Source organism: Dipodomys ordii, unplaced genomic scaffold (assembly GCF_000151885.1).
Source record: "Dipodomys ordii isolate 6190 unplaced genomic scaffold, Dord_2.0 Scaffold118, whole genome shotgun sequence".
Classification (NCBI taxonomy): Eukaryota; Metazoa; Chordata; class Mammalia; order Rodentia; family Heteromyidae; genus Dipodomys; species Dipodomys ordii.
Genome location: NW_012267334.1, coordinates 1621917 through 1643249, shown reverse-complemented (window position 1 = coordinate 1643249; position 21333 = coordinate 1621917). Strand labels below are relative to the sequence as shown.

Here is a 21333-nt window from a genome sequence, read left to right as displayed (position 1 = left end):
CAGGCACGGAGCCAGACTGTACCGTGACAGTAACCAAGGTGAAAAGGGGTGAGAGCTAGGCGCTGAAGGCTCACACCTGTAATCCTAGGAGGCTGGGATCTGAGGATCTTGGTTCAAAGCCAGCCGGGTCAGGAAAGACTGATAGACTCTTATCTCCAATTAACCACCAGAAGCCAGAAGTGGAGCTGTGGCTCCAGTGGTAGAGTGCTTACCTTGAGCACAAAGAAGCTCAGGGACAGTGCCCAGGCTCAGTTCAAGGTCCAGGACTACCAAAAAAAAGGGGGGGAGGCTGGAGAAGTAGCTCAAATGCTGGATAGATTAGCTGCATAGCAGGTGCGCGGCCCTGAGTTCCATCCCAAGTATGAGAAAGGGAAACAATCTAAGAAACAGGAGCAGCCACCTTGGGCTGCTTCAGAGACAAACAGCCCCCTCCCCTGCGTGCTCCTGCTTGCTCAGCCCCACACCCCGTGCAGGCCGTGTACACCTCACTCAGCACAGCACACGGAGCAGGCCATGGGCATGCTCACTCAGCACAGCACACGGAGCAGGCCGTGTACATGCGCACTCAGCCCAGCACCCAGTGCAGGCCGGGTGCACGCGCACCTCCACGTACTCGTGCAGACGGTGATCGCTGAGACCGTGGGGAAACTTTCCTCCGGCCTGCAGTGCCCAAGGCCCTACTGCTGCCTGTCTTTGCAGGAGCTGATGAGAGAGCCCCAGCCGCCGAGGGCTCCCCCGGCTCCCCCTGGTCGTCCAGGCCCACCTCTGCTCACAGTGACCAGCTGGCTTCCCGCAAGCCACCGGCGACCGTCCACAACGCTCTGGCCATCCTCCAGGACCTGCGCCAGCAGATTCAGGCTGGGCTGGAGATGGCTCAGCACCCCAGGGGCGCGCGGAGGCCGAAGCCACAGAACCCATCCGGGAGGAGGCAGCCGGGCCTCCCCAGCGCCCAGGCCGCACAGAGCGCCTCTCCCAAGAGCCCGTGGACTGTGGCGACCGAGGGGACACGGTCCTCTTTAGGCCGAGCTAGGAGCTTCCACAGCCAGAGGCCCTGGAGCTTGCTGGCTGAAAGAAAGCCCAGTCTACAGAGGGCCTCGAGGTCCAGGACCCCAGACCCATCCTTCCCAAGGCCCAGGGGCCCTGCCGAGGGATCAGGCCTGTTTCCTGAGCGCCCCTGGAGTGCCCTGGCTGGACAGGCCTATCCGCAGAAGAACCGGGCAGCCCAAGGCCAGGACTTCTACCGAAGGCCCAGGAGCCCTGCCGAGGGGCTGAGCCAAAGGCCTGGGAGCCGAAGGCCCGGGAGCCCTGCCGAGCGGCTGAGCCGAAGGCCCGGTAGCTCTGCGGAGGGGCTGAGCCAAAGGCCTGGGAGCTCTGCGGAGAGGCTGAGCCGAAGGCCCCGGAGCCCTGCCGAGGGGCTGAGCCGAAGGCCCCGGAGCTCTGCGGAGAGGCTGAGCCGAAGGCCCCGGAGCCCTGCCGAGGGGCTGAGCCAAAGGCCCCGGAGCCCTGCTGAGGGGCTGAGCTCCTCCGGGCGGCCTCCCAGCCCCCTGAGCCCCTGGGCAACTTATGAAGACCGGAAGGTTCACGTCTCCAGACCCTGGAGCCCTCTGGAAAGACCTGGCCTCTCCCCCAAGCCCTCCTGGAGCAGCTCCTTCCTGCAGAAGGCAGGGCCCCCTCCCTGGAGAGCCAAGCAGGCCTGGCCGAGGCCCCCCCGGGGGCAGGACATGCCCCGTCCCAGGCCGCAGAAGGCTGTGGAGCAGCCCCACAGCTCCGAGTCCTTACGAGACTTCATGCGCCGCAAGGCCCAGGCCCGGCAGCAGCAGGCCCTGGAGCAGAAGGCCAGGGCAGCCCACACACTGGACCTGAGGAACCAGAGGCTGCAGGAGGTGTACCAGAAGCAGAGGGAGGCCATGCTGGGCAAGGCGTTCCCCCTGGTCTCCCAGACGAAGCCTAGCATCGTGACCTTTGTTCCCAGTTCTGCACAGGCTGGGGTATGTGCCTGGAGGGCCAGTGGGGGTCTTGGTCCAGCCTCTGAGCCTCAGGAGAAGGGGCTGTGGGGTCTTCTGGCCTAGGGCTCTGATGGGTCTCCTCTGCTGAAGGATTTAGAAGTCCCTGGGAGCCTGGGTTTGCAGGAGTGGAGCAAGGTGACATCTGGCAAGGTGCTGGGGGACCAGGAGGCCCCAGGCAGGTGGGTACAAGGGTATATGTGGGGGGAGGGGTGTAAAATCTGGGCACTTGACGGCTGTGACAGTGAGTCCCCTGGGGAATGTCTCCCACTGCCCAGCGCTGTACACAGCAATGGTCACTGCTGTGTTTCTGTTGAGGTGAGAATTGCCGTGAACTGAAATCATGCTCTGGGGGGAAAGGGAGTTGGTACTGGGGCTTGAACCCGGGGCCCAGGAGAGCACTGTCCCTTAGCTTGTTCACACAAGGCTGGCAGTCTTAGCACTTGAGCCCCAGTTCCACGCCTGGCTTTTTGGTGTGGGTAGTTGGAGATAAGAGTCTTACAGACTTTCCCACCCAGGCTGGGTTCAAACCACAATCTTCAGATCCCAGCCTCCTGGGGTTAGGATTGCAGGCGTGAGCCAACAGCACTGGACTTAAACTGTCCATTTCTAAACGCCCAGCTTGAGAGCGTTTAGTACAGGCCCAGGGATGGGCACATCCCCGTCTAGCTCTCGGTCCCTTTGGCATGTGTAGTGCAGACCCACACTCAGCTCCAACCGCCATCTCTGTAGGTTCTCTTCTTCCCAACTTTCAGGTAAAGGCGTCTGGGGGTCTGGTTCACCTTCCTAGAAGGCATGTTCACCCATGCTACCAGGCCAGGCAGGACTTCTTTCTGTTTACAACCCGCTGCTGTTGGTGGGCTCTTGGGTCTCTTCCACGTTTTGGTGGCTGTAAACCTTGGTGTGCATGTGCTTGTTGGGGTACCTGTTCTTATTTCCCAGGGGGTGTCCTGGGGGTTATAATCATAATCCAGAAACACACAGTCCCAAGTGCCATAATCCCTAATGTTGAAATCCCCCCCAAAGCCAAAATCCCTAACGCCTGAAATCCCCCAAATCACAACCCCAAAAGACTGAAGTCCTGGAAATGATCATTTAAAGTTCTTTAGGAGACATAGATATTTCATTTTCAACCGGGGACTGTCTTGACGCATAGGAGCGTGACACTTTATAGGCTGCTTGACACAGTAGAACGGGTAGAACTGCATGGCAGCTTTTTTTTTTCTGAGCATAAACACAGTGGGTGTGCCAGTTGTGAGCCATGTTTACAAAGAAATGAGTCTGAATTCAAAGGTGTGAAAGTAAGCTGATGGTGCACACCTGTGGACCAGCTCCACACTCTGTCATTTGCTTACTGCGAGCGGCAGCCCGCTCACGGCAGACCCTTCCCAATCCCCCAAGAGCCAGCGGCGTCAAGGTACTGAGTTCCTGTGCATGTGCCAGCACCACGGTTTGAACTCAGGGCCTGGGCTCTGTCCCTGAGCTTTTTTACTCTAGGCTGGCATGCTGTCACTTGAGCCATAGCTCCACTTCTGGCTTTTCTGGCAGCTAATTGGAGATAAGAATCTCATGGACTTTCCCTCCTAAGCTGGCTTTGAACTGTCCTCCTGAGATCTCAGATCTCAGATCTCAGGATCTCCTGAGTAGCTAGGACTACAGGCCTGAGCCATGGACACACAATTAATACTGAGAAATCCCATCCTGAACAAAAGCACCCCTCACATACCGAGGGAATTGCTTTTATTTATTTTGCCAGCATAAAGGTTCGAATTCGGTCTGTGCTTGTTCAGCTGGTGCTCTGCACTTGAGCCATGCCTCCAACCCTGCTTTTTGCTGGTTATTTTGGAGATAGAGTCTGGGAGATTTTTCTGCTTGGGTTAGCTTCAAACTGTGATCCTTCAGATCTCAGCCTCGCAAGGAGCTAGAGTGACAGGTCTGAGTCGTTGGTGCCTGGCTGAGTTTCAGTGGTGTTTTCTTTGTCTTCTGTGTCATTCTGGGGCTTGAACTCAGGGTCTGGGCACTGTTGCTGAGCATTTTTGCTCCAGGCTAGCACTCTACCACTTGAACCATGGGTCTAGTACCAGCTTTTTTGATGGTTAATTGGAGACAAAGGTCTAATAGTTGGGCACTGGTGGTTCACACCTGTAATGCTAGCTATTCAGACTGAGATCTGAAGATCTCCGTTAGCCAGCCCGGGCAGCAAAGTCCATGAGACTTTTTTTTTTTTTTTTTGTGCCGGTCCTGAGGCTTGAGCTCAGGACCTGGACACTGTCCCTGAGTTGCTTTAGCTCAAGGCTAGGGCTCTACCACTTGAGGCACAGCACCATTTCCGGCTTTTTCTGTTTATGTGGTGCTGAGGATTCCAACCCAGGGCCTCATGCATGCGAGGCAAGCGCTCTACCACTGAGCCACCTTCCCAGCCCACCCACGAGACTACTCCAACAAACTACTCAGAAAATGCCAGAAGCGGCACTGTGGCTCAAGTGATAGAGTAATGGACTGGGAAAAAAAAAAGTCAAGTAAGTCAAAGCTTACTTAAAACCACAATCTCAGATCACAGCCTCCTAAGTAGCTGTGATTATACGCCCAAGCCAGTGAGTTTCAGTGTTTTGTGTACCCCAAAATGCTTATGTACATCGCCAGCGCTGTGGTATTGTATTTACTCTGGGGTCAAATCTGCAGAAAGCACATAAGCCATTTAGAACTCTTAGAGGTCTCACACGATTTATAGCTTCATTACCGTCAGTGACATGAATATGAAATGCACAGCAAAGTGAATTGTACAAAATGATGCTGATTTTTTTTAATGCTGGGGGGAAAATGAGAAAGAAAAGGTAGCTGAGCTTGGGGTGTGTGCATACCTGTAAATCCAGCACTTGGAAGGCTGAAGCAGGAGAATCACAAGTTCAAGGCCAGCCTCAGCCTCACAGTGAGTTCCACACTTGGGCCACATAGAGAAACTCAAAAGGTTTGCCATGAGAAAGTAGGTTACAGGGGTAGGTGGTGGGCAGCTGCTTTGGTTTTGCTTTTCCCGGAGGTCATGCTCATTTTCCTTTCCCGCCCAGTCAGGCTTCCCATGTTTCTAGGTGCTGCTTCTGCCTGACGTGGTGTGGCGATCCCGCAGGAGGAGGCGTCCCAGCCCCGCCTCAGCACTGGGCCCCAGCCCTGCCCCCGGCTTTCTTCATGGGAATGGTAGAGTTCCTCATGTCAGGATTCAGGACTTCGGCCTTCCCTTTTGGGGTTGAGATTTTAGATTTTGGAGTTTTGCTCTTACAGGATTTCAACATCTAGGATTGTGGCCTATCAGATTAGAACCTGGGCACCGGGGCCTAGAGCTGGGAGGGTGTCACAGCAGCTCTCTCTCTATAGCTTTTCTAGGTGTTTCCAGGCTGGTCTCTGGAAATGTGAGAATTCTACTGACTTACCTTTCCCCTTTTTGATTTTGGTTTGGCTATCCTGTATTTTATGCATGTGTGTGCATGTATGTGTGTGTGTGCACACGTGTGTAGGTATGGGTGCTGGGCTTGAACTCTGGGCCTGAGCTCTGTCCCTGCAGGCTGGCGTGCTGCCACTTGAGTTACAGCTCCACTTCTAGCTTTTTGGTGGTTAACATCCTGCCAGGATGGCTTTGAACTGCGGTCCCCAGATCTCAGTTCCAGGGTATGAGCCACAATGCCTGGCTTTGACTATCCTGTATTTTAACCAATCCAAGTCAGCTTTCCTTCCTAGGCCACACGGAAGTGCTGGAGCGCCTCCCTCCCCCCCCCCCACTCTGCTGGCCCTGGGTGTTGCCAGGAAGGGCTGCTTGGACACCCAGAGGCCACGGCAGGGCCGGCCCACGCAGCAGGGCCTCATCTGGCCACGGGCCAAGGATGTCCCGGGCAGCCTGGGCGGCGGGGAACGGGCACACAGCTAGGACATGGCTGAGCCCCAGCGTACCCCTGCCGGAAGAGTCCTGCGCTGGGCTCACTCCGGAGCCCCTGGGTGTGCCTCTTGCCAGAGGCAAGAGTTGGACAGGCCTTGACCCATGTGGTATCCAGTACCCATGCCTCTCGGGGTCCTCCCGTCCGCGATGGGAGGTACATTGGGTTGTTTTGTCTTTGGTTGGTGTGAATATTTATGCTGTAGACATGGGGTGCAAATGTCTGCTCATGTGTGCTCCCAGTACTTTTCGGGGAGTCGGTGGGTACTGGGGGTTGAACTTGGGGCCTTATGCTTGATTGACCAGTGCTGTACCACCTATGCCACGCTCCCCCCACCCTTTCTGGTCTGTATTTTGGGGCTAGAGTCTTGCGTTTTTGCCTAGGCCTGTCTGGACCATGACACAGGACACTTCCTGAGGAGCCAGGGTGACAGATCTCCCCCTCAACTACTGCTCTAGACAGGGCCTCACAAACTCTTTTGCCTGACCCGGTGGCCTTGAACTGTAGTCCTGCTTCATCTCCACCTCCCACGTAGCTGGGATTACAGGCGTGAGCCACAGCATCTGGCCTGCTTTTCATACTTTTGCCCAGAAGTGGACCTGTTGAATCAGGTGGTAATTCAGTCTAGTATTTGAGGAGCCGGCTTCCCTCAGCAGCTGTACTGTCTGACAGCCTCACCCTGGTGTGTGGTTGGTGCGGCCATGCCCTGCCACCCCTGCCCTTTGTCCTAGTTGACAACTCATTGCAAGTGGTCGGATGAGCCATGATGTCCAAGCCTCCCGCTCCACATTTCGGCCACACACACATGCACACACACACACACACACACACACACGTTTTGCACACAGCATCCACCATGGCCTGGCTGGGGCTGAGCGTCTGCTCACTCTTCTCTTCCTGCAGCTTCTGTCTGTGTTTGAACAGAGCCTGGAACCGTGCCGAGACCCCAGACTCCAGAGGCCGCCTGGACAGCATGAGTGGCGCCCCGCTGCTGCCGTCCACCGCCTCCTGGGCCCACCCAAAGCTCGAGGACCTGCCCCAGAGGCTGTGCATCTATGTGGAGCCCTGGGAGGCTGAGGCCCTGGGCCGGTCCCCCCTGCAGTTCCATTACAAACAGGCCCGGCTGCAGGCGCTGGAGACCATGGCCGACGTCCTCAAGCAGCGCATCGACATCCTGACCGCCAAGCTGCGCCGGACGGAGTCGCCGGACACTGGCAGGAGCCTGGCCTCGGATCGGCCCCGCTCGGGGCCCGGCACGGTGCCCGCCACCCCCACTCTCGCTTCCTCTGCTCCCAGTGGGGGAAGAGCGGCGTCCGCGGACGCGGTGCGTGTGCAGCCCCGGTCCCTCCTCCCTGCCGCCTGCTTCCCAGACGCTGAGACGCCGCCATGGAGCTCGAGGTGGGAGCCACAGAGCCCGAGCGCGCCGGCCTACCTCCAGAGCCAGGCCAAAGGTAGGGCTAGAAAGGGAGACAGGAAGAAGTGGCGGTCGGGGGGCACGAGGGGTGACTGTGGCTGACCGTGGCTGGTGTGGCCCGTGGCGAGGCCGTGGCTGGAGGCGGCTGAGCTCCTTCCTGCAGAAGTTGAGCGAGTCCCCTATGGTTCTAGAGGACTGGGCAGCCAGCTTGCCCCCCCACCGCCCCTCCCGCCCCTCGACTGGCAGTGCCACGCCCTCTGGGTCACTGTGAAACCATGTGCCCCTCCCAAAGACATCCCGGACGAGGATGAGTGGGAGCTGGAGAAGAGGCCGCGGGGGGCGTCAGCCCCGCTCCAAGCCCTCAGCACCTACACACGGAGGTGAGTCCCGCATAGTGCACTCCGCCGCCATGACCGCCACCCAGGCTGCCTGCCTCCAGATCCCAGAACCAAGCTGGGTGCCGGAGGCCCTCGCCTGTCATCCTAGCTACTCAGGAGGCTGAGAGCTGAGGATCGCAGTTCAAAGCCAGCCCGAGCAGGAAAGTCTGTGAAACTCTTATCTCCTAATAACCACAAAAAGCCCTAAGCGGAGCTGTGGCTCAAGGTGGTAAAGCTCAGAGACCCCGAGTTTAAGCCCCAGGATCTGGAAAAAATAAATCCCAGAATTGTGTCCAGAGAGGCACAGAGGGAGGCGTTTCTGGGGATGGCTGGCCACGTGTGGGCCTGTTGTGTGTGGGGGGGAACACCCCGACATGGCTTCACCCTGGCGGCCTTGCTTGGTAGCCCCTTTGCTGGCTCAGAGGCCACCCCTCCCCCAAAGAGGGGCCCAGCCAGGCTGAGCCAAGCACCTGCTTCAGTGAGGGTTGGTACTGCTTAAGGCTGCCGTGGCCCCAGGCCTGGGGCAGGGAGCCTGGTGTGCCCGCCAGGATCACCTAGGATGGGGGATTGAGCGAGTCAGGGTTGAACCCAGCTGTCAGCTGACCTGGAGTACAGTCATGCCCCGCCTCAGAGGCTCCCAGGGAAGCGCAGGAACAGGGAAGGGAACTGAGCCTGTTCTACTTCCCGTCCTTTCCTGCTGCAGGCCCTCTTTGATCTTTGAGAACCTTTTTCTCTTTGGTTCTGGGGACTGTGTCCTGCTTGACTCTCTGTGGCCTGTAGAGGGCAGCATTGGGCTGGGCTTCCCCATCCCACAGCAAGCAGGCTCTGAGGTGGGCAAGGGTGTGGGGTGGAGAATTTATGGAGAGGATCTGGGGGGGGAGAGGGAGGAGAGGGGATCTGTCCCCAGCGGGCCAGGCCCAAAAGGTCCATGTGTCCCCCGCCCATCACAGGAGTCTGAGGGCAGAGGCCGTGGCTGGGCCTTCTGTCCCCAAGTTCCCTCCCACCTAGGCAGGAGAGACAGGACCAGCACCCCAGGATGAGGCTCTGGAAGAGCAGGGACTAGGGTGTGGAGACAGATGGGGGGGCCGTTCTGAGTGCTCTTACGGCCGGCGGGCCTGCCAGCTCTCCCCTGGGGAGCAGCGTTTCCTCCTCCTCCCTGCCCTCTCCCCCAGCACCTGGTCCATGCTGCCTCTCAGGCCGGCTTCTGGCCTGCACGGGACACCTCCTCCACACCCCCCCCCCCCGGGCACAGTGCTTTGGACCACAGCCGTCTACCAGCTCGGCCCCAGGAGCCCTACCCATCAGTCCACGACTGCTCCTGTTCCTGGAAGCTTCCTCCATTCTGTATTCTCAGGGTGCCACAGAGCCCCTCACAGTCTTAACACAGACCACACGTGGAGAGGGGGTCACACCACACCTGCCACCCCTGTGCCCACCATGTCACCCCAACTGTAGCAGGTGTGAGCAAAACACCTGTGCCCTGTGGTGCCTGGACGCAGGAGTGGGGGGCATCCTGGGTGACTCAGTGGGTCCGGGGTCACTGTGACAGGGACAGGAGGTGCCTGAGAGGAAGCAGGGCGAGGTGGGGCATTGCTAACCACCCACCCACGCCCGCCACGGGGCCCTGGGCCTGAGATCCTCCAACCCCAGCCGCTGCTGAACGCAGGCCAGCAGCTCCCACCCATCTTGGCGGCTGCCACCTGGGAAGGGACCAACGCCACACCTGTCTCCTAACCCTTAGAGCAGGTGCTGGGCAGGCTGCCTTCCCACGTCCATCCAGGCCTTGGTCTGTGGCTATGGCTGGGGGTCCCAGACAGGTCAGGCTTGCCCCCTCTGGCTCTCCAAAGGGCGGTCACTGCACCAGGCTGGAGATCGGGATTGAGTTGGGGCAAAGCTGAAGCCAAGCCCTCATTTTGCTTTAGGTTGGTAGGCAGTGCCCTGAGCAGCTGGCAGGGGTGCTAGGACGGCCAGACCCGCGAAGGAGGCTCTGATTCCAGGGAATCACAGAGCGGATCCCCCTGCTCCTGCTGGAGTGCTGCAGTAGGGGCTCTGCTAGCTCTGCTCACAGGTCCTGGGTCTCAGGTCACAGGCCTGTTCCCTGCCAGGGTCCCTCCCTGGACACACCACCCAGAAGGCCAGATTCCCGCTGAATGAGGATGCTGCCCCCGAGCCCTGCTCACTGTGTGTTGTGTCTCCAGCTCCTCCAGGACACCAGCCACAGTGAACCCCACCAGCTCCTCCCTTTGGCTGGAGGAAGTGCCATCAGCCAGAGCAGCAGGCTTGGTAACGCCCTGGACGGGCCCGAGCTGCGGTAAGGACCAGACGGCGGACAGACCGTGGGCTGGCTGGTCGGGTAGCCAGAGGGGCCCACTGGGGACCCTTTCCACCGCCTAGTGTGAGCTTGGCCCTGCAGGGCAGAGATCCTTTTCTACGTGGACTGCATCCACACTTCGATTAAAGTGTTTTGGAGGCTTTTGGCCCCGCTGCCCACCCTGTCCTGTCCAGTTGTGGTGCGGGTCGTCACGTCTCGAGAGAGCGATGCCTGGTCTGGGAGCCTGGCTTGTGCGGCCCTCCCTAAATCCATCACTGGATTTTCTGGCTAATTAAATTACAGCCAGGGCTTAAAGAGCCGCTGCTGGCATGGGCACAGGGAACCCCCAGCTGCCTGCAGGACCACCTAGGTCCTATCAATCCTGGCCCTGGCGTGGCCCCTGGGCTGTAGTGGCTGTAGTGGCTGAGAGCTGAGGCTGGCCTGGCTTCCAGCCATTGTGTCTACTCCAGTCATTCACGGTTTCATCCTTGTCTGGATTTTCTTTGAAAGAGCAGGTTTTGAACATGAATATGCTAGCAATTTGCAGTCCTGTAATCCTCAAATTCTGGCAGCTGAGGCAGGAGGGTTGTGAGTTCCAGATCAGCCTGGGCTATGTAGTGAGGCCTAGCCTCAAATAACACACACACACACACACACACACACACACACACACACACACACACACACACACACACACACACGGTCACATCCAGCTGTGGGAGATGATGCCTGGTGTACATTGAGAGTAAATGCCACCCCCGGCCCTGCCCCAGACCCCCAACCCCACCAGAGCGGCTCTGGGAACACTCCACACTCCTAACAGGGTGGGCTGTGAGGCCTGCGGGGGCTAGGGGGTGGAGGAAGCCTGGAGGAGGTAGCAGAGCCCCAGGGCTTCACTCCGAGACCTGGTCTCAGTACTGACTGTGGCGCTGTGGGCCTGCTCTGGCGTGGTGTATAGGAGGCCTGCTGGGCTTGCACCTGGTGTGTATGGGCGTGGACAGGTGGGCACAGGGGGACCCCTTGCCTCTGGCTCCTGGAGATCCTTCAGTGAGGCAGCTTGGAAGGCCTGCACGCCCGGGCTGCGGGGGTGCACAGAGCCTTCGGGAGAGGTGGGATTTGTCTTGCACACACGCGCTCACATGTGTTCGTGTGTGTGCATGCACACCCCGCCCACACACAGTCACCAAGCGCTGCTGTATATCTGGCACTGGCTAGACAGCACCTCACAGTGCCGTGTTTGAGGGGTGCAGGCAGAAGCAAAAAGAGCAGGGGAAAACGCACCTTAGACTGCTGGGCCGGAAGGGACAGGATGCACGTCCTGTTGGGCCCAGCCCGCCTTGGTCTGTTTGGTCTGTAACACACTGGAGACAGTGATGTACACAGAAGGGAGCTTTCCTGGCTCATAGCTCAGGGGCTTCGTGGGGCCTCCGGCCGCCTGGTCACATGCCCCCCTCACCCCGAGCTTGGAGACAGCGCCGGCAGAACGGGTGGAACCCTGGTGCCTCCCATCCCATTACCATGGCAATCAGATGCCAACCTGCTTTGGGAGGTGACATCCAATCAGAGCACAGCCCAGAGGGCAGTGAGCTGCCCTGGCCCACCCAGTCCTGAGTTTGCCAGCTGTCTGCTTGAGCTCAGGGCCGGCCATGGTGTTGGGTGGAGGACCCTTCCTGACCACAGCTGTGGCCACCTGGCCGGGCTCTTCCAGAGGGGTGGATGGCGGCCACACCCGGGCCCGTCCTCACAGAGGGCAGCCCTTGGACTTACCCCTCAGCCTCATTCACCACCCACTGGGCGGAAGCTGCCAACAGCCCTACTGACAGCGACTCCAGCTCTCACAGGAAACAGCACCCAGCTCACAGGAAACAGCACCCAGCTCTCAGGAAACAGCACCCAGCTCTCAGGAAAAGCTCCCACACAGGAAACAGCACCCAGCTCTCACAGGAAACAGCACCCAGCTCTCTCAGGAAACAGCACCCAGCTCTCACAGGAAACAGCACCCAGCTCTCAGGAAACAGCACCCAGCTCTCAGGAAACAGCACCCACAGCTCTCACAGGAAACAGCACCCAGCTCTCAGGAAACAGCACCCAGCTCCCACAGGAAACAGCACCCAGCTCTCACAGGAAACAGCACCCAGCTCTCACAGGAAACAGCACCCAGCTCTCAGGCATAGGAAACAGCACCCAGCTCTCACAGGAAACAGCACCTGGCTCTCACAGGAAGCAGCACCCAGCTCTCACAGGAAACAGCACCCAGCTCTCTCAGGAAACAGCACCTGGCTCTCACACAGGAAATAGCACCTGGCTCGCACGCACAGTGGGTCTCCCCTGCCCATGGGGGGAGGCTAGTTATTCCTGAGCCACTCACACCCAGCCCTCCTCACACTCAAGCCCCTCCTCACATCTGAGCCCCTCCTCACACCCAGCCCCTCCTCACACCTGAGCCGCTCACACCCAGCCCCTCCTCACACCTGAGCCCCTCCTCACACCCAGCCCCTCCTCACACCTGAGCACGGGCCTAGCAGGGGCTGTTAAGGCAACGTCATGACACTGCACGTTCCTGAGGCTAGCTCTTTAGGGTGGTGGGTGGGGCTGAATTCTTGGGGTTCCTCTCTGCGGAGTGAGAGGAGTTGGGGATGGAGGCCAGGGTCCCCCTGGGCAGGCTGCTCCTGCCCCGGGCTCAGGGAAACGCACCCCACAGCTCTGTGGAACCTGCCCGGGTGCCACATGGCAGGGAGGAGTGGGGGTCTCGGGGTCCCACCGCAGGCTGGGCCTGGAGCCCCCTGGGACTTCAGCCCCCCCCCAAGGGCCATAAAAACGACAGGCTTTTCTCTCCACGAAGGAATCATAGCTCAGAGCAGCCCCCAAGCCCAAACGGAAGAGCTGCCATGGGTTTCTTATTGTACCAGGAAGGGGGACTTGAGGAGCGCCCATGTGCTCAGCATGGGTCCTGTGCCCGGCTCTCCAGCAGTCCGCGCCGCTGCTGTTCCCCGTTCCGCTGTTCCCACTCTGAGAAGCCGAGCCCCAGAAGGAGCCCAGGCAGCTGGGAAGATGTGTTCTCAGGGCAGGGCCCCCTCTGCACCCCGAGGGCCCTGTCATCTGGACTACACAGGCCTTGCCTGGATGGACTGACAATCCCCGGGCCCTGGGCCTGGGGTGGGTGAGGAAGGAGGCGCAGGGCACATTTCAGCCCCGCCCTGCCCCCTCGTGGAGGCCCCCGGGACTGGAGAGCCAGCGGCAGCCAGCGCCAGGCCCTGGGGACCACCAGAAAGAGAAGACCCTCGCTAGCCTTCAATCTGAGGGGAGCCCTATCTGGGTCCTTCTGTATTACCACACCCTCCTGGCTTGTCATGCTGGCAGTGACAAGAGCCGCCACTGCCAGGCATTTGGAGCCAGGTGAGCCATCTTGGAGCCCCACTCAGGGGAGCAGAGAAATGTCACCAGAGGCTCCGGCTGGCCAGTGGCACCTGCCACGCACATGGCAGAGCTGAGGCTGGAGCCCGAGTCTGTGCGTGGCTCCTGCCTCCCCAGAGGAGGGCGATGCAGGGGCAGTGTGGCCAGGGTGAGGTCGCGCCGGCCCAGCCCGGGGAAGGCACATGGCAGAGGTCTGCGTCCTCCCATCCGGCCACGGGGCCGGGGCTTTTCCTGATGTGGCCCATGCCAGCACAGCCCCACCCGGGAGTCAGGCGCCCGCCCTCCTGGCCTCTGTGCCTCAGTTTCCTTGCAGGTGGAGAGGCTGCGTTAACCTACTGCAGAGTGCTGAGGCTGCATGAGGAGAGAGCCCGGGCATGCTCCCCGCCCTCAGCCGCCCCTCCTCCTGCTGCAGGTCAGCAGGAGCGGCGTCCTGAACACCCGCCCGGAGGCCGGTTCCTAGCCAAGCTGCGGCTCAAGTCCCGGAGCTTCCTCCAGTCCCTGAAGGTATGGTCTAACCCATCACACGAGGCTGAGGACTGCTGTGACCGATTCAGGCCTCGGAAGACCCTGAAGTAGAGAACTGTAGGATTTAGAAACTGGCCACCCCCATCCCCCCAGGCTCCCCACCCCCACGGGACTTGGAGGTGGAGCCCCAGCCTTTGGGCCTGGATGGGGAAGCCCCAGGCAGGGAGAGGAGAGGGGTTACCTGAAGGCCCTTCCCAGGCATGGGGTCTGCTGCACAGGGGTCCTGCTCCCAGTGCAAATGGCTCCCTCTGCCAACCAGGAGGTGTGGATTTTTGCAGCTAGACCAGCAGAAGCAGGAGACAGCTCTGAGCCTTCTACGGCAGCGGGCCGAACAGGAGGTCTGGGAAACGCAGATGGCGCTGGAAGGACTGCTCTTCAAACACCAGCTGGAGGTCAGGAGGCTGGCCCTCTGAGGCTCTAACCACCCTTCCAATCCCCCTTACCCTGCCCAGCCTGAAGCCCCACCCAGCCCGAGGCCTGCCCTACCAGAGCCATGCCCAGCCTGAGGCCCCACCCACACCAAGGCCCCGCCCAGCCCGAGGCCTGCCCTATCAGAGCCCTGCCCAGCCTGAGACCCCACCCACACCAAGGCCCCGCCCAGCCAGAGGCCTGCCCCACCAGAGCCCTGCCCAGCCTGAGACCCTTCTAAACTGGACACCTCTAAAGACCATTTGAACCCGTGAACCATCGGCCTTGCCCCTGCCCAAAAGCAAGGGCTGCATTGCATAATGGGCTTATTCAAGATCTCATCCCAAAGCAAAGACTCTGAGTAGCCAGGTGCCAGTGGCTCACGTCTGTAATCCTAGCTACTTAGGAGGTTGAATCTGAGGGTCGCTGTTCAAAACCAGCCTAGGCAGGAAAGTCTGTGATAGTCTCAACTCCTGTTAACCAGCAAAGAGCCTGAAATGGAGCTGTGACTCAGGAGGTAGAGGGCTAGCCTTGGATGAGAAATTAAGGGAGAGCCCAGGCCCTGAATTCAAGCCCTAGTACTGGCAGAAAGAATGAAGGAAGGAAAAAAGGGAGGGAGGGGGGAGGGAAGGAAGGAGGGAAGGAAGAAAGAAGAGAAAAGAAAGAACAAATAAAGACAGGAGAAAGGGAAGAAGGAAATAAGAGAAGAGGATGAGAGAAAGAAAGACAGCAAAGCCTCTGAGCAGAGATGGGACAGCTTGGTCACTTGTGTCCAGGAAGGACACAGAACTGGGTCACTAATGAGCATCTCGGCCTCCAGGCTTGTTCAGCACTGAGCTCCGTTCTCAGTGAGAGCCCAGAGCCCAGGCCTGAGCTGTGTACAACACACAACCCCCCCGCAGTCTCCAGCCATGCTGCACCGGCACTGAGGAACCCATCAGAGAGGCAGCTCTTGTAGCCCAGGGTGGCCCAGCACCTGCCCCAGCAGGGGATGATGGATGAAATGACTGTGGCCGTGGCACACTGACGCATGATGGCTATGAGCTGGCTGGCTGTCACAAGCTGAGAGAGGGTCTTGCTTTGCAATGTCCATGATTCTGGGATGTCAGTGCTGTCATGGGGCCTGAACTCTAGGCCTGGGCTCTGTCCCTGAGCTCTTCAGCTCAAGGCAAGTGCTCTACCACTTGAACCACAGCACCACTCCCAGTTTTCTGTTGGTTAACTGGAGATAAGAGCTCAGTGACTTTCCTGCCCAGGCTGGCTTTGAACCACAATCCTTAGATCTCAGCCTCCTGAGTCGCTATGTTGACAGGCGTGAGCCACCAGTGCCAGGCCATGGCTTTTTCTGTGTATGTGGTACTGAGGAATCAAACCCAGGGCTTCATGCATGCTAGGCGAGCACTCTACTAAGCCACCTTCCCAGCTCGCTTTAGGAGGTGTTTCCAAGACAGTATGATACCACAGGGAGAGTGTGTGTGTGTGTGTGTGTGTGTGTGTGTGTGTGTGTGTGTGTAAGGATGCTCAGACCAGAAAAGCAGAGACCTGTGACCAGCCTCCGTCTCTCTGTCCTGTCTTCTCCCATCACACACTCTTGCTCCTCTTCTTCCTGCTGCGGATTTGAGCACCACACTACTGTCCTGCAGCTGCTGTCCGGATGCGGATGTCCACGTTCCACACCCGCCCCCTCCCGCCCTCAGCCCACCACACCCGCCCCCTCCCGCCCTCAGCCCACCACACGCCTCTTGGTGCACTGGTCTTGCCTTGCCCACTGGGCATGCCGGTCCCTGGGGCTGAACGCTAGCCGCCAACGGGCTCACAGGCTCCTCCCGGAAGCTGGCGTGGCCTCCCCCGCCCTGGGCAGCACCTGCCTCCTCATCCTCACAGGAGCTGATGCAAAGACATTCAGCCCAGGCCAGCCTAGGAAAGGCTTTGACGCTGGAAGAACCGCAGCCCTGCGGGGGCTCAAAGCCTGTGACAGCTAGACCCAGGTGAGGTGTAGGGGAGGGATGACCACCCCCTCCCGGGACAGAGGAGGGGGAGGCGGGCAGCCCTCAGGTGCTGGCATGATGGCGCTGGTCTGGGCTGTCTTCTCCCTCAGCAGATCAGTGCCAGCCCCGGGCAGAGTCGCCAGGCCATCCTCCCAGAGTCCCGCGGCTACGCCTAGGAGCAGGGCAGGCTTGGCGCCATCTGCAGGTGAGTGGGCAAAGGAAGGCTGTAAGGGCAGCGTGGAAAAGCCTCCAGGGGAGGGGGGCTAGCTATGTCATACTCCTGGGAGCTTGGTACCTGTGCCTTAAAGCACGTTTGCTGTGTGTGTGTTGGGGGGGGGTGTCAATCGTGGGGCTTAAACTCTAGCTCTGGGCGCTGTCCCAGGCGCTCCAGGCAAGCGCTCTACCACTTGAGCCACGGCGCCACTTTCAGTTTTCTGAGTGGTTTATTGGAGATAAGAGTCTCATGGACTTTCCTGCCTGGGCTGGCTTTGAACTTCTGTCCTCAGATCTCAGCCTCCTAAGTAGCTAGGATGACAGGTGTGAGCCACCAGTGCCCAGATTAAAGCACGTATGAATGATTCCAGTTATGCCTAGACTTGAATTTCAGTCTAGATGGTTCCATGTGCTCTTAAAAAGAATGTATGGTCTACACGTGTTGCGGTAGTGGTTATATTGTTCATTGGACCCCGTTGGTTAATGGTATTATTTAAGTCTATGCTACCTGTGGGGCTCTGCCTCCTGTCCTATGCATTATTGAGCAGGGAAGTGAACTGTCGCAGCTACTACTGCAGGTTTGTCCGGTTCTCCTTGAAGTTCTAGTTCCATCAGCACGAAAACACTTCAGGGCACGTTGTGTCCTTGAGGAGCAATCCTCCCCATCCCTGCAATGTGCTTCCCTCCAAAGCCGGCTTGGACATTTGTAGAACACTCCAGTACCTCCCCACCTCCACCCCCAGTATTGAGGTTTGAACTCAGGGCCTTGTACTTCCAAAGTGAGCTTACCACTGAGTCACACCTCTAGCCCTGACTTTTGCTGGTCACTTTTCAGATTGCATCTTGCTTCCTGCCTGGACACATGCTTGGGTGTGATCACCTGGTTCAGGCTTTCCAGTACCTTTCTTATGCCTGGGCTGGCCCCAAACCATGATCTCCACAATCTCAGCCTCCACAGCAGCTGGGATTCCAGGGGTGAGCCACTAATGCCTGGCCCAGCCAAAGTCATGGAGGAAGTCCTTTCTCATCATATCCTCTCCCTTTCAGCCTGTTCCTATCTGAAGTGTTTCTTACAGGCAGCATTTGGTTGGATCTTTCTTCTTTTCCCTCCCTCCCTTTTCCCTTTCCCTCTGCCACCCCCTCTTCTTCCTTCTCAATCTCTACCTTCTATTGATGTGCTTCTTTGATTCACATGGATCAGGACTGTCCCTATGCTTAGGGCTGAATTTTGCATTTGCTACTTGTCTCCTTTATTGTCTTTTCCTCTTTCTTTTGCCTTCTTTTGGAGTGTGCATGTTGGTACTGGGGATTGAACTCAGGGCCTCATCCTCTCACTTGGAATTTTTATTTGTTCATGGCTGTTACTCTATCACTTGAGTCACACTTGTATTTCTGGCTTTTTACTGGTTAGTTGGAGATAACTCTCACAGACTCTTCTGCCTGGGCTGGCTTCACATTGCAAACCTCAGATCTCAGCCTCCTGAGTGGCTAGGTTAACAGATGTGTCTACCGGTGCATGGCTCATTTTGACTTTGTTCTTCATATACTCTTTGCAAATCGTTTAATCTGGATGGACTTTTTAAAAGTATAATTATTATTTTTAATTATTTTATTGTTACTATAAAGATGACATATAGAGGGTTTACAGTTACATAAGTCAGGTAAAGAATAACTTCTTTTGTGGCAATGTCACCCTGAGTACACTTTTACAGACATCACTCATGGCTGAGGGTGTGGCTCAGTGGGAGAATATTCCCTCGTGAGTATTCCTAGTACACAGGAACCCCTGGGTTCCATCCCTAGCATGACTTAAAAACAAAGCAAAACAATCCTATCCCTAATGTTTTCTGGCTTGCAGTATTCCAGCTGTCACTATATCTTGGTTCATCGGTAGCATCTGCTCACGCTCGCTGCTTTTGGTCTTTCTTACTATTTTGAGCAATTTAATATTAATAGTCTGTGCTGTGTTCTTTCTTGTTTCTTATTCTTGGATCTGTGGCTTTACCGCTTTCTTCAATTTGGAAAACTTCCACCTCTTACTTCAAATATGCTCACCTCTTCTCTCTCTTCTCCTTCAGAAACTCTGGTAACCAGTATATTCTGAATCTTGAAGCCCTGAGCTCTTTTCTGCTGCTAGCTATGTCTGACCTGCCATTTGTCCCATCCAGTATGTTTTCATCTCACATGTTTATGTTTTCATCTCATAAGAGCTCTATCTGGATCCTTTTCCTCCAGGACTCTATTTACCCGTCTAAGCATATGAAATGAAATGCAGTTATAAAAACTTCCACTAGCCTTTGCTAATCCTGTCACCATGTCAAGCCTGGATTGGTTCAAATTGATCATTATCCTCATAGATGTTTTCCTGCTTCTTGTTTTAGCTACTGGACACTGTGAATTTTATCTTGCTACACATATATTTCTACATATATTCTTCTTTTGGTGACACTGGGGTTTGAACTCAGAGGTTTGTGCTTGCTAAGTGGGTACTCTACCATTTTATGCAACACCTACAGCCCTTTTGCTCTCGTTGTTTTAGAGACAGTATCTCACTTTTTGCCTGGGCCAGCCTGGACTGTGACTCTGTTTATATCTGCTGCCATGGCGGTGATGATAGGCATGTACTACCCATTCTGATTCTCTTTAGTAAAAGGCAAAAGATTTATACGATCTGAAGAGAAACCAGAGTATCCATTCTGATTCTCTATTCAGTCGGTGCAAGCTGGTATCATCTCTCCAGATTCAGCTCCACCTCTTCTACGATGGGGTCTGTGGGGTTGGGGCTCCACCTGTTTTACCCCCATGCACTACAGCCTAGAAACTCCTAAGATGTTACAATTACAGGTCTTACTTCCATTGTGTCTGCCTATCAGTGTTGACTCTGCCAAGCTGTTTGCCGTTGGGTGTCTGGGAAAATGTCCTTTCCTATGTGTAAAATTCTTTTTTTGGGGAGGGGGGTCTGGTCGTGGGGCCTGAACTCTGGGCCTAGGCGCTGTCCCTCAGCTCTTCAGCTCAAGGTTAGCGCTCTACCACTTAAGCCACGGCGCCACTTCCGGCTTTTTTTCTTTTTGCTTATGTGGTGCTGAGGAATCGAACCCAGGGCCTCATGCATGCAAGGCAAGCGCTCTACCACTGAGCCACCTTCCCAGCCCCTGCAAAATTCTAAGTTGTTTCAGATGGGATGTTGAATTCGAATCCAATCCCTATTATCCTTTCCTGGAGGAAAGCAAAAATCCTTGGTGGGTTTTGTTTTTGTTTTGTGTTGTTTTTGTTTCTGTGGAGCAGTTACAAAAGAGCAGAGGTCAGAAGCAAGATGTGGGCATCTGGGCTCTGCCGTCCTCTGTCCCCTGCTTGGTGCTGGACCTGGAAGTGTGCCCTCGGGCCTCAGTCTCCCCTTCTGTCGGAGCAATGCAGGTGGTCTGCCATGGAAGCTCCTCTACTTCTAGTGTCCAAGGGCTTCAGGGTGGCCATGGTGGAGCAGAGCCTGCACGAAGAGGAGCTGCACGCCCGGCACCAGGCTTCGCTGCTGCGCCTGCGCGAGCTGGCGCTGGAGGAGAAGGAACGTACCGAGCTGGCCTGGCTGGACCACCAGGGAGGGTGAGCGCATGCGCAGGTCTGGCGCCGCCCCGGCAGCCACGCCCCTTCTGGTGGCCCCCTGCGCACACACGCATGCGCGCACACACACGTATAATATAAATATACTGATCCAAACAGTAGCAGCTGTCGAGAGAATGAGGTAAGATAGGAAAGAGCCCGGAATGAAAAACCCAAACCCCACCACTCCCAATCTGACTTCTCCAGACTTCTGTGCACGCTTTCCAGAGTCCTGTCAGCCTGTGAAATGCTCACCCGGCCCGAAACACGGCTCTTAGACCTGCAGCATGCACGCTCCTCACGTGACTTGCGTTTAAGGCGTCAAAGAAGCCTGTCCCCTACCTCACGCGTCCGCTGCAGGCGCCATGGCGGCGAGGCCAGTGCACCATGCGCAGGCGCCGTGGCGGCGGGCCACCCCCTCTACCTCGCGCAGGCGCCCTGGCGGCGCCTTCCCCCCTCCCCCCCCACCTCGCGCAGGCGCCCTGGCGACGGAGGCCCGCTCCACCTCGCGCAGGCGCCGTGGCGGCGGGGGCCTTCCCTCAGCTTGTCTCCAGTAGCGGGGCCTGGTGGTTGTGTCTGTTTCTGCCACTGTTAACATCCGAGAGGCCATTTCCTTCCCGTGGCTTCTCAGCATGGAGCTTCCGTGTGGGTGAACACACATCCGAGGCCGCCGGGGGCAGACTGGCCTGTGCAGGGTTGCCCCGGTCAAGTTCTCTCCCGGCTCGCGCCCCAGGCTGGGGCGTGGGGTTGGGGGGCTCCCGTGACCTCTACGATCTCCAGCCTGGGCCAGGTCCAGGGCAGGAGGTACTGCCATTCACTGGCCTGTCTCCCTTAGACCCCAAAGTAGCGAGTGGCGAGTGGGCAGAGGGACAGCTTGGGCTGGGCCTGGGGGCGCCGGAGCCCTCCAGCGTCCTGGCTCGGGCTCTGGTATCTGTGGCTCTCCATGCCCACCTCAAGATGGACTCCAGATGGACAGTAACACTCCACCTCCTCCAGGTGTCTGGAGATCAAGGGGGAGAAAACAGCTGAGCTGTCCGAGAGGAAACAGCAAGCCATCAGCAAGCTGGAGAAAGAGCGGGTAGGCATGGCCTGGGGGTAGCCACACACAGGCAGTGGTGCCGCCCTTGTTGGGGAGGGGGCAGCAGCAAGACCCTCAGAGTCCT

General features: G+C 57.7%; 1 protein-coding gene across 1 annotated transcript in view; it reads left to right on the top strand.

Moving 5' to 3' along the window:
- The window catches only part of LOC105995598 (serine/arginine repetitive matrix protein 2), a 44848-nt gene that overhangs the window by 14253 nt on the left and 9262 nt on the right, over nt 1-21333 (top strand). Inside the window, exons 5-15 of the mRNA XM_013029366.1 lie at nt 700-1988; nt 2097-2185; nt 6830-7377; nt 7633-7720; nt 9916-10028; nt 13855-13946; nt 14246-14359; nt 16260-16363; nt 16477-16568; nt 20023-20173; nt 21167-21248. Coding sequence (XP_012884820.1) covers nt 700-1988; nt 2097-2185; nt 6830-7377; nt 7633-7720; nt 9916-10028; nt 13855-13946; nt 14246-14359; nt 16260-16363; nt 16477-16568; nt 20023-20173; nt 21167-21248 — 2762 coding nt within the window. The remainder of the gene's footprint in view (nt 1-699; nt 1989-2096; nt 2186-6829; nt 7378-7632; nt 7721-9915; nt 10029-13854; nt 13947-14245; nt 14360-16259; nt 16364-16476; nt 16569-20022; nt 20174-21166; nt 21249-21333) is intronic.